The sequence below is a fragment of the Brachyhypopomus gauderio genome, chromosome 18, assembly GCF_052324685.1.
Source record: "Brachyhypopomus gauderio isolate BG-103 chromosome 18, BGAUD_0.2, whole genome shotgun sequence".
Lineage (NCBI taxonomy): Eukaryota > Metazoa > Chordata > Actinopteri > Gymnotiformes > Hypopomidae > Brachyhypopomus > Brachyhypopomus gauderio.
Genome location: NC_135228.1, coordinates 8,810,608 through 8,823,804, shown reverse-complemented (window position 1 = coordinate 8,823,804; position 13,197 = coordinate 8,810,608). Strand labels below are relative to the sequence as shown.

The 13,197-nt window shown below is 41.2% G+C and overlaps 1 protein-coding gene across 9 annotated transcripts in view; it reads left to right on the top strand.

The window, feature by feature from the left end:
• Positions 1 to 5,567: 5,567 nt before the first annotated feature.
• jade2 (jade family PHD finger 2) overlaps positions 5,568 to 13,197 on the top strand; it is a 97,707-nt gene continuing 90,077 nt past the window's right edge. For 3 of the 9 annotated variants that reach the window (XM_076979386.1, XM_076979385.1, XM_076979384.1), the window contains exon 1: positions 5,762 to 6,902. Coding sequence is in view for 4 of the 9 variants with exons in the window: in XM_076979381.1 (XP_076835496.1) it covers positions 6,816 to 6,902 (87 nt within the window). In the remaining 5 variants the exon portion in view is untranslated. Of the gene's footprint in view, positions 5,648 to 5,761; positions 6,903 to 7,728; positions 7,798 to 13,197 lie in introns of those variants that run through there. The other 6 variants (XM_076979381.1, XM_076979383.1, XM_076979382.1 and 3 more) reach the window with 6 other exon arrangements.

Below are 13,197 nucleotides of genomic sequence, written 5' to 3'. Positions count from 1 at the left end.
CTGTTCTCAACCATCAAGTTGAATTCCAATGCTAAGTCTGGCACATGAATGCCTTTTTCAAACTTCTCTATGATCGCCGTTTCAGCTCTATTGTTCTTACAGTTTTCCTCTTCTGCTTTTCTGGACGTGGATCGGTGTGGGTCTGCTTTTTGAGACTGCACTGTGGGTGTTGTGGGACAGGGCTCATGGCACCACCTGCTGCTCGCTGAGGACAGTAACTTGAAGAGCATGTGTATAAATCTCAGAGTCTCCAAAAGTCTCCAATAACACCACAAAAAGCTATATTTGTCGCTTAAAATATGTCACTAGAGGGTCTGAAAAATCACTATGTTGGCAACACTGGCCAAGTGACTGAAGCACAAACTGTGTTTTGTTTACAAAAGTCATGTGAGTCGGGTTGGATTCCAAAGTTTTGTTAGAGCTCTGAATATGTCGAGTACTGAGGCGGTCAAGTTCCCGGGTTCTGCTGTACCTACAACAGCTGGTTAGGTTTGATGGAAAATGTAATGGCAAAAATTGACCAACCCTTCATTAAAAAAAGCTGCTAACATAACAGGGGAAGAGCAAAGAGACCCAGGTTTCCCTCTGACCGGGAACGTCTTCCAGCTCTTCGGGGGGGATACTGAGGCATTCCCAGGACAGCTGAGAGAAATAATCTCTCCAGAATGTCCTGCATCTTCCCCGGGGTCTCCTCCAAATAGGACATGCCTGGAGCACCTCACCAGAGAGGCCCAGGGGGCATCCGAACCAGATGCTTGAACCACCTCAATTGGCTCCTCCTCTACATGGAGGAGCAGTGGCTCGACTCGGAGTCTGTCCCTGATGACCGTACTCCTCACCTGATCTCTAAGGGAGAGCTCAGACACCCTACGGAGAAAACTAATTTTAGCCGCTTGCATTCGCAATCTCATTCTTTCAGTCACTACAAAAAGCTTGTGGCCATAGGTGAGAGTCGGAACACACATTGACCAGTAAATCGAGAGTTTTGCCGTTTGGACCACAACGGTCCAACATCTGCCACACTGCAGCCGCCGCACCGATCTGCCTGTCAACCTTCCTTGAGGTAAGGAATCACTCCTGATCCAGAGAGGGCACTCTACCCTTGGCTGACTGAGTACCATGGTCACAGTTTAAAGGTACTGATTTTAGAGGTGCTGATTCTAATGCCGGTCATCTCGCACTCTGCTGCAAACTGATCCAGTGAAAGCTGTAGGTCCTGACCCAGTGCGCGAGGGCGTCGCACGCTGTCGATTCGCAAGGTCTTGCACCAGTTAAACTTAAGTTAAATATTTATACATATAGTCGAAATTATTCAAAATAATTCACTTTTTTTCACATTATTTAATGGTTGTTTATTTTGAAAACGCCCAATCTTAACGTCTTCACGTTCTCATGTTTCGTCCTGGAATTACAAGAGGCTCGTATTTGTTAACTAATACAAGAGAACTGGGGTGGGTTTCCCGAAACGTTCGTAGCGCTAGGTACTTCGTAACCTCGTATGAAACTTATGAGGTTAAGAAGTACTTGGTGCTAAGAACGTTTCGGGAAACTCACCCCTGTTCAGTCAGACAGATATTTGTTGTGAAACGAAGTCGTTACAATTTCAAGCATTTTCAAGTACTTTAGCCTTTTCAGCACTTTTCAAACCTTTTATTACTTTATTCAATGTACAGGACATGTTTTCTTTGAAGGAAGTTTGTTTGCTTGTTAAATGTTTTCACTTGAAATTACTGACATCCATAAGAAAATATTGCTTTATTCATTTAAGCATTAAATAATATACACTGTGTTAGGTCTTGGTTCAATAGGCTATGTGCAATCATTTCAATATGTTTTAATAAACATTGAACCAGTCCGGCCTTCGGCTTGTAGCAAATTTGGTTTTTTGGCCCTCGGTGTATTTGACTTTGACATCCCTGCCCCAGAGGAATCCTTGAAGGACACTTGCAAGGGTGAAAAGCTGGTCCAGTGTTCCATGACGAGGATAGAACCTGCATTGTTCCTCTTCCAACTGATATTTGACTAACTACCGGACTCTCTTCTCCATTCCCCCTGCATAGACCTTACCGGGGAGGCTGAGGAGTGTGATCCCCTGATCGTTGAAGCACACCCTCTGGTCCCCACCACCCCGGCCTTCCAGTCCAGAGGCACTGCCCCCGATGTCCACGCCATGTTGCAAAGACCTGTCTGCCAGATTAGCCGCACTGTATACAGTGTTGGTCAGGAACTGCTTTCCCCTCAGGAGTCAGCTGACGGTTTGCCCAAATCTTCTTGGAGCCGACTGAAAGTCACTTTCCATGACCTCACCGAACTCTTCCCATACCTGAGTTTTTGCTATGTCAGAGCCGTGATCTGCTTGGCTCTCCTGTACCCGTCTGCTGCTTCCAGAGTCCCACAGGTCAACCAGGCCTGATAGGACTTTTTCTTCCGCATGACGCCTCCCTTACCTGAGGTGTCCACCATCGGATTTGGGGATTACCAGCACAACAGGCACCGACAACCTTATGGCCACAGCTCCTGTCCGGCACATCAAAAATGGAGGCATGGAACAAAGTCCGCACGGACTCAAATGTCTGCAAGATGTGCGAGTCTGCCAGACATTCCCAACAAACCCTCATGATTTGTTTGGGTTTGCCAGGTTTGTCCGGCATCTTTGCCCGCCATCTGATCCATCTCACTACTAGGTGATGATCAGTTAACAGCTCAGCTCCTCTCTTTACTCGAGTGTCTGACACACAGACACAAGTCTGATGACATGACTACAAAATCAGTCATCGAACTGCAACCTAAGGTGTCCTGGTGCTTGAACATGGTGTTTGTTATGGACAGAGTGTGATGAGCACAGAAATCTAATAACAGAACACCACTTGGTTTCAGATTGTAGAGGCCGTTCCTACCAGTTGCACCCTTCTTGGTCCTACTGCCATTGCCCACGTAAGTCTTGAAGTTCCCCAGCAGAACAATGGAGTCCCCAGAAGGGGCATCTTCCAATATCCCCTCCAAATACTCCAAGAATGCTGGGTACACTGAACTGCCATTTGGCGCATAAGCACACAGTCAGAGTCCGTTCCCCAACCTGAAGGTGCAGGGAAACAACCCTCTTATCTACCTGGGAAAACCCCAACACACAGGCAGCAAGCCAGGGGGCTACGAGTAAACCCACTCCTGTCCTCCGCCTTTCACCATGGGCAACTCCAGAAAGGTATAAAGTCCAGCCTCACACAAGAGGATTGGTTCCACAACCCAAACTATATCTAGTTGGTATCTCGGAACCTAACACACCAACTCAGACTATTTCCCAACCAGAGAGGTTACGTTCCATATGTTCCATGTCCCAAGAGCCAGCTTCAGTAACCAAAGATCAGAATGCCCGTCCCCGTTTAGAAGTGATCTATTTCTTGTTCACAAATGCATATATGTACACACACACACACATGATGACACCAAGCATCTGCATAAAAGGTCAGTTTGGATGTTTAGTTTCACATCCTTTTAATATTGGTCACTAATGCAAGAAAATGTATCTGAATCTTAGTTTCAGTGGATTTACTTGTTGTAGAACTAACACTAATATTTGAAATAGATTTTTGCAACATGTTAGTTATATAATAAATAAACAAATGTTCTGCGAGATCCTGAGATACTTTTGCGAGATCTCTAAAACTTTTCAATTTAACTTCCGGGTGAGTCTTGCAACCTTAGAAACAATCACAATGCTGGAGGATGCACACCCATGACCCAATACATAGATTTTAATTTTGATCTTGGTTCAAGCTATAAAGAAATTACGTCGGTGCTTGGCAGTAGACATGTGTTTCATTTTAGTGAGAGACATCTGAAGAGTTCTCAGCGCAAGGAGAAACACTTGTTGCAAAGCATCCTCTGACCTTGCAGCCTTGGTTGATTTCATTAGCAACGAGCTGCAGTACATTAGCAACATGTACGCTAAATGCAGGGAACATGGACTAAGTGTAAGGAAGGTTGATCTAAATCGTCCTCCATTTCTGTTTTGTTCCTTGAAACCTTCCCATTCTTAAATGGCCATTTTTTTTTCTTTCTCCCATGTTTTTTTTTTTTTTTTTTTTTTTTAATAATTTTTTACCATGTCCCTTGTGGGGTTCCGTAGCTTCACAACTTCTTTTGAACTGACAAATGCTAGGAACTATGAACAAACCAAAAAATTTGTAAAACAAGAAATATGTTGGGGTCTTTGCTATAATTACAACTGGAAGACACTTCAAGATGCCCATTTGTCTAAACTTCATTCAATTTATTCCAACAGCCACTCAAAAATATGTTTCCCAGTCACTATCACAAAAGCTTTAAAGAGTAGGGGGAGGCCGAGTATGGTTGTAACACTTTTTGCTTCAGCACCTGTAACTCACTAAATCTTTGTGCCAGAGTTCTCAAACTTTTATACAAAGTTCACACATTTGTTTACTACAAATGGCACCAATTCAAACTTCAATTCAAATATCACAGCCCTCATGAGTGGATGTCAAATACATGGTGTTCCTTTGTTACAATGTACCCCACTACCCGGGTAGGTTGTAACATGCTGGGGTAAGTTGTAATAATTACCGGTAGACAAAAGAAGCAATATGCTTCAAAAAGAGGTTTACTGAAATAAAAGAACAATCCAGAACAATGTATCTCTCTCTGTGACTGACCATAACTCATATTCACTTTCTGTTTTACTCAGGTGTGTGTGTGTGTGTGTGTGTGTGTGTGTGTGTGTGTGTGTAAATGAATACAATGTACCTGTGTAAAGAACATGTAGGTCAAATAATAAACAGTGTGTGTGTGTGTATTATATGGCAGATATCATGTGCCTTTGCAACTGCTCCGACTGATTTGCCCTTCTTTGTAATCTCATCAGATGCTTTTTAAAAAACATTAGCAGGCACACCTCTGTCAGTCTTTCTTTCCCACTGCCTAGGCATTCTTTAAACTTATTTAAAAAATCAAGAATGGTTCCTTAGTTGTATGTAATGTGATGGTTGTAACACTTTTTAAAGCTGTTTTACAACCCACCCCATCCCTGTCAGCCATTGTTTATCTAGCTGTATTTGCAAGGTGATTTGAAATTAACAGGGGAAAAATGCATCACAATTTTCCTGAGAACGTACAGTTTAATGTAATATAATTCATATGGTTTTATCTGCAATAGTATAAGTACTAAACAAATATATATTCTTGATTCAGAAATTTACTTTCTCATATCATAATCAGTTTTTTTCTCTATGGAATCTGCATGTGCCTGTTTCCAGCCTTGATATTCACCATGTGGGATCAGGGAGGAATTGGGTGAACACTACAATGACCCCTATCTCATTGATGGAACTGATGGTGTTACAACTCTCCCCATGTTACAACCATGCCCGGTCTCCCCTACTCTAGTCTTAAAGCGGAGCTGATTCAAATGTAAGACATGGCTTGGACCACACGATGATATTTCTTAACTTAGCCTGGTTTTTCCAACTGACCTACCTGTTCTTATTGTAATAGTAAATAATTTTGGAGATAGCTCCCCCCATTGGACTTACTGTAAAATGGACGATTACTGTATGATGAACCGCCCCATTTACTGATTCGACAAGCTGCTGACGTTCTTGATGATTATCGCTCGGTAAAACAAACTTGACAGGTATGTAAAACAGTGTTTATTCTGTTTTGTTGTGTATCTTTTATGTGAAATATACGCTTTTTGAATGTTCACTAATAACGGAAATTTCTGGTACGTCATTAATATGGCGCCAAAAGAGTTTTAAGTGTGAGCGTATTTTGTTGTAAGGTTGTAAGACGCGATGCACAATCTCATAGGAGGGAGAAGGAGAGAGAGAGCAATCTAGATGCAAAATGTTTTAGAATGATGGTTGCGAAAGAAACTAGCCATTTAGCTTGCAACAAATAACTAATGGTTATACTAATTACGCGAAGGATTTCATCTGGTTGTAGGTTGAGATGATGTAGTACCCCTTCTGTCGGACGTGAGGACTTGTGCTACTATCTGGTTGTAGGTTAAGAGATGAAGTATGTATCTGTCGGATGTGAGGACCTGATCTACTATCTGGTTGTAGGTTAAGAGATGAATTATGTATCTGTCGGATGTGAGGACCTGTGCTACTATCTGGTTGTAGGTTAAGAGATGAAGTATGTATCTGTCGGATGTGAGGACTTGTGCTACTATCTGGTTGTAGGTTAAGAGATGAAGTATGTATCTGTCGGATGTGAGGACCTGTGCTACTATCTGGTTGTAGGTTAAGAGATGAAGTATGTATCTGTCGGATGTGAGGACCTGTGCTACTATCTGGTTGTAGGTTAAGAGATGAAGTATGTATCTGTCGGATGTGAGGACCTGTGCTACTATCGTAATGCGTCATGGATTTGCGAATTCAAAACGTTAGCTCGACGTGTCAACTAACCAGTTAACAGTACACCTGGTAACAGCGGTTTCTTTCACATAGCTAGCTCCTGAGGCACGGAGCTAAGTACTTTTGATTGCAATCCATACCCATCGCTAGTATAAAGTCTGGAAACAACACAATTAGGAAGTAAACCTAGAACTGCGCAGGCGGCCATCGCAGTTCTGTCGAGCACATAATATGCCATCGGATGTGTCCTCTTATGGAGTAAATTGGACAACAGCTACTTTTTACTTCGATTCTCCAGGGGAAACCATTAAGCGTGCTGTCATCTCGAAGCAGCGGACACAATTTCATCCGACCACCAACGTGGGCAAGACAGGGTTGGCTAACACGGGCTAGCTACTGAAGAAGACTACCGAAGAATCCCAGGTTAAGTTAGCTAGCTACATGTGGTTAGCCTCAAATGATCTCATAATCTTTCAGTACTGTCCAGAGTCGAGGACGTCTTGCCCTCACGAGGAAATCGCAAACGAGGTAAACAAAAATATGCAATCACAACAATTAATCGCATCCCAGAAATGGACATTGGCCAGCTGTGTGCATGGGCAGAGGCTGAACGCTGGTAGCGCGCACTTGCAGAATGCGTGTTGTGATGTCTACATATAGGTCAGATTATTCTAGCTAGTAAATTATATTGCAAGTGTGATATGCGTTTTAGGTTTAGCATTGTAAAAAAAAGCGATTTAGTGATTCGACCATTTGCATACTGCTGTTTAATGACACGTGGAACGCACTGAAACATGGGTCTATACATAAATGTATTTTTTATTGGCAAAGGTTGACAATATTTTACAACTTAATGTTTTGGGAAAATTGCACAATTTTCTATAAGGCTGCAGTGATTGGTCTACTGCTAACTTGTAAAGCGTTTTGAAGTTAAGCGCGTGTTGCTGGTTGCTGTTGAAAGCATGTTCCTGTCGGGTGTCGTCTCAGATATCGTTCAGTATTGATGCATACACGCTATAAGTTTATAACTGAATAAAACGGGATGTGGTACGTCTGTATCGCCCTGGTTCATTGAATACATTGGTACTGCCTAATAGTCCGATAATCCTGAAATGACAACCTTCGCGTGCATTTGAATTACATTTACAGCAAGGTTTTGGGAGGACAAACATTTATTGAAGGATAAAAGAAGGCTTAATACCCCTGTCTCCTGCGGCTTTGCTGCAAGACCTGACTGTAGGGGGAGTGGCTGTTGTTTACCTTCTGAAACTGCACTCACTGCAAAAGGGAGGCGGGACCGAATGTGGTGCGCATGACGAAGGGCAACTAATTTGAAAGGCCAAAAAAACACAGATTTACGAAGGTCATCTTACCCTAACCTGTTAATGACACCGGTGTGTCTTCTGAGGAAAAATTGTTTAAGGTATGGATACAGTCCTTAAATAATGAAGATTGAGATTGAATTACTGGAGACTTGTTAAGTCATCCCATCTCTACCAACACTCCTTAGCAGGGCAGATAATGGAAGTCATTGTGGAGACATGCAGGTCGTTTTTCTCCCTCAGGGCCAGCCATTCTCACAAAATGAACTTAATGTCTGTTAGTACACTGAACTGTCTGGGTGTTCTAGCTAGCTGGCCATGAAGTGATTGTGAAAGAATGCTTGTAGAACTACAGTTTTCTCCCCCTTTTCATATTTCTATTGGCACCATGTTTATGTGCAACCAGGCAGACAGCCGGCTTTTGATTGGTGGAGAAGGGGGCAAGGCACTCACATGGGAGGCAGCATCCTGTTCGCGCAGCTCCCACATGGAGGGGTGTTGTGAATGAATGAACTGCTGCCTGTGGGAGAAACTCAGACGGATCTTGAGGCTTGACTTACAACCCACAATATCTTCCTTCTCAGTCTCTCTTACTGGTCAAACCTAGTTGGTGTGTCAAAAAGGGCTCAGAATAATGATAACTTTAGCTGTTGTGTTATGATTAAAAAAACTGCATCACAAGAAGTCCTGCCTGTTAGGCCTATAGCATTTCTCCAGCTTGGGTATGCAGCAGAGAATTTGAAAATTATATCCCATATGTTAACGTGCTTTCTACCTGTACCTGTCAATCTTCAGTACTCTGGTGGTTGGAGGATCCAGGGCGAAATCAAAACATGTGAGGTTCTCCTTCATGTGGGATGACTAGTAATGTAGTGTTTTTGAAATATAATTGCAGAGTATATGTCTCAAAAGAGGAATACCTTTTAAAGGCTTTGTCTGTCTGTGAGGTGGTAAAAAGTGGCACTTACCAAGTTCCACTGCAATACTACATCTTTATAATGAATTATTTTGACCATATATTTTACCATATATCTGATCATATATTTTACCATGTTTTTTACTATGCACTTTACCATGTTGCACTTTGAGGTTTGTTTCAAATGTAAAGTGATTACAAATAAAATTTATTATTATTATTATTATTATATTTTAAATATCTAGTCGAAGGTTCTAGCTTATGATAAAAAATATTATAATAAACTCAAACATTTTTCATGCCAAAAAGAAGAATAATAAATATGCTAAAATTAAATTTACAAAATATTAAAATGTATATATTAAAAAATACATACAAGAGTTAATATACAATGCATAGGCAAGACTGGAGGTTTTAATCTGGATAAAAAACAAACAAACAAAAAAACGCCAAAACGTACAGTTCAGATCCTCAACATTGTTGGGAACACTGGGGTTTAGAAGCTATTATAAGAAAATATCTTCTGCATAATCTGAACAAAGTGGTTGGTATAAGCAGTAATACTCTAGATTCTAGATTACACATTGCCTTAACATGCATTTTTTGTGACTGGGTTACGTTGAGACACCCAATTCCACCCAAGACCCAGCACGTCCAGATCACTAAAACCACATTTGGAGGTGGTCAGAGATTGAGCTTGACCGCATTTGATACAAGTGTAAATATAATGTGTCTTCTGAATCTGCATACATTAAGTAGAAATGTGTCTGCCGCAGAGGTGGGACCAAGTCAGTGTTTTGCAAGTCTCAAGTAAGTCCAAGTCTTTATACCTCAAGTCCCGAGTCAAGTCTCAAGCAAAGACACTCAAGTCAAGTCAAGTCTCGAGTCAAGACAGGCAATAATCAAGTCAAGTCCCAAGTCTGAAACTTGGAATTTCAAGTCCTTTCGAGTCTTTTTTTTTTTTTTTTACCAATGTTGCAGGTATATTTTTAATGTAAATAATAGACATGCGTTCTTTTTAAAATCTGTATTCTCCTCAAATCTTGATAAAACATGTGCAACTGAAAACACGAAGTATAAAAAAAAATTAAAATTACACCTCTTTATTGCACAATTCAATTTGTTAAACTTAGCTGCAAAAATATTCATACTTTAAACTACAATTTTCCAGAAATAAATATTCTGTGAAAAAGTCATAAGTAGAACTCCATGTTCAAATAAAAAGTGCTGATATTTTCACAGTACAATACAAAGAACCATAACAGCATTTTCCCTCTCTTCTCTTATCTGGTTTCTTGGAGAACATGTGTGAGTGACACAAGACAAACAAATATAAGAACTGAACAATTAACAGGAATCTGCAACTTTAGACATTTCAGTAAACTATTCTGCATTGCATTTGCTGGCCAAAAGTATGTATGTCATTTGTGCACGATGAATGATGTCCCCATAGCTGAAAACTCGCTCCACTTTTGTCAATATATTTTTTTCTCGACGTAGATGTCTTCAAATACACAATCCATGCTGGGATAGAACTGGATATTATGATGGTGACAGAGAGAGGCTCTCTTCCCCGAGTTCAGATACAGAACCCAGGGATGCCAACTCTCACGCATTGAGCGTGAGACACACGCATTTGACCGTCTTCACACGCTCTCACGCCACACATCCGAATATCTCACGCCGGAAAAAAATCTAGTTTATTTACCTCTGATCCACATCTATGATTCAATGAGTTACTAGTTCGCTCTGGCACCAACCACTGGCGATCGATCGATCGCGATATAATACTTAATTTGTGTCCATTTTACACCCCGCCCGGTAAAAATTTACGTTCGCCAACCCCCCATTTGATTGGTTGTGCTGCAGCCCATGCACACACACACGTACAGAGTGTGGAAAAGCAGAGGACTGGTCTGCGTCAGAAGGACGGAAATGAAATTAATGGGGCGCACTTTATAAATATTAATATGCGTTTTAAAATTTAGATTTGGGGTAAAAAAAAAATCAAGTCTTTGCAAGTAAACAGGTTCAAGTCCAATTCAAGTCCCAAGTTATTGGTGTAAAAGTCCAAGTCAAGTCTAAGTCTCTGAATATTTTTTCAAGTCAAGTCAAAAGTCTTAATATTAATGACTCGAGTCTGACTCGAGTCCAAGTCATGTGACTCGAGTCCCCACCTCTGGTCTGCCGGATGACAACATAAATTACTGCTGCCCAACAAAGCCTTCTCTTGCACTGAAGCAGCTCTGGATTGAAAATTAATTTTACAACAATTTCCCAATTATCAGGCTAGCTAGCTTATCTTATGGTAAATGTTAATTGCATCGTGTTTTAAATTGCAATAATAAGTATCTTTGTAGGTAATTTGCTTTAAAGTTTAACAGTGTTAATCTCATTTAGGTGCTTAGTATTACAAAAAATTGTATTATTAACAAACATCTCAGTTTCTTTTTTCGTGGTTATACAGCAACATGATTTTTTTCTCTGAAACGTCTGCCCAGCATATGGTTTGTAGCCATCCACGGATTTTCCCGACCAGAGGCTTGTCTATGGGACAACATTGCCTCTCCTTTGTTGCCTGTTATAGATGGTTTCTGCCCAAATTTAACAGTGAATTGTAGACCTGTAATAGCCCGTGAAGAACCATGTTTATAGTAGGTTTCAGAAAGTAAAATGCAAATGTTTGGGTTGGTGTGATTTCTACATGGGGAAAATAAGATTGGATCTCACAGTGGGGACACATTTTAGTGAAACATGTAAATCCAGATACAATCCAGATATAAAATGCATGTTAATGGAAGGTGTAAACAGGCTAATGGAGTTAAAGAATTGCCAAATGGGTACTTGAATCCACATATGTTTCAGAGGAGACACTGTTTTTAGAGGTTACAATGCTATAAGTGCAGTTTGGTGGTGAAGACCATGGATGATGAGATTAAAGGTAATGCTTGCTAATATAAGTTGTCATATATGTTTTCTCCCCCATTCATGGAATTTGATGTACCCCCCATAGACTTTGAGTAAAATTCACATTTGCCATGTGGACAAGTAAATATGCCAGATGTTGCATGAGAGAAACCAGACATTTGCTGGGTCAAACTGAGCGAAGGGTGCTGTTGTCTCCTCCATCCCTCAAAGGGGGTAATGAACTCCAGTGGCAGTTGAGGTGAGGATAAGGGGATCAATCTTTCCCTCTATGTGGCTCCCCCACCTACTTGGAGTATTTGGCAGTCAGTCAAACACTGTGGCATTAACATTAGATGTGCTGTATAATGTCCCAGCCATGATGTTCGGTGGCATTAACATTATGTGTGTTTTGGGTCAGCATTTTGACCCACAAGCTCAAGCAGCATATAGCTTACCTTTTTATCCCAAAACACATGCACTTGGCACTCCTTGCTTGGTGCCATCCTCTTTCTTATGTTCTATCTTCCTGATCCCTTGTTTCCAAAAATAGCAGGGTTGCTGTGGAACAGAGGGAATGCTGAATCTTTCCCAGAGGGACCTCTCTCCCTATCTCTCTATCTTCCCCCTCTCTCTTTTCTCTGTCTTCCCCTCTTTCTGCCCCTCCCTGGCTCATTCTAAAATGTCCTTCCAAATATACTACTTTTTTTTTACATACTTTATATTTTGTTGCAATTCTAAACATTTCACTAAATATCAGAAGATCCAAATATATTTGTCCTTGTCCTTCTAGTGCATCTCTAAGCAGTTTGCATAAGACTGGTTGAGACTAACACCTGGTCAAAAAACAACTGTGCATGCACCCAAATCAGTCTTGTAAACTGTTGTTTTTACTATCGCCAGTTAGTGTAGTACTCACATGCATACAAACACACATATAAAACAGTATGTACATATAAAACATATAAATATAATACATATAAAACAATGTATTTTTCATTGAAATAGAGTAGGAAATCCAGACTCAACTCGATAAATCTTGTATGTCCAACACAGTCAATATGGTGAAAAGTGAAAATGTTCAAGGTAAAACAAGGTAGAGCCTTTGCAGTCTCATTTCCAACCCTCTTCACTCACCATATGTTTGCCACGGAAACAAGAAACTACATTTGTAACTCCTGAATTGGTCTTTAGGGAAAAAATTAAATACAATACTGTCAGTACATTTCCAAAGAGTGAAGAATAACTCATTGTGTGAGAAATAACAGACAGAAAGCTCCATGCCAAGATTTAGTCCAGGGGTGGCCAACCCATCAGAGACCAAGAGCCAAGGGGGGGGGGGGGTGTGTAATGGACAAAAAATAAGTATTATATCGCGATCGATTGATCGCCAGTAGTTGGCGAATTAGTAATTCGTGTGAGCGTGTGAAGACAGTGAAATGCGTGTTTTCCATTATGCCGGTTTTAAAAGTATTAGCAGCTCGCTAGGCTTGTAAACAAACCGCGCACCACGAACATGTAGCAGTGTGTCGCTCTTTAGGGCGTACTCACACTAGGGTCTGTGATCCGGGCCCGGGCACGGTTCCCTGCTGAAGCACAGTTCGTTTGGCTAGTGTGAGCGCTCCAACCGTGGATTCACGTGGACTCGGTTTGCTTCTAGTGTGAGCGCTATCCGTGCCCG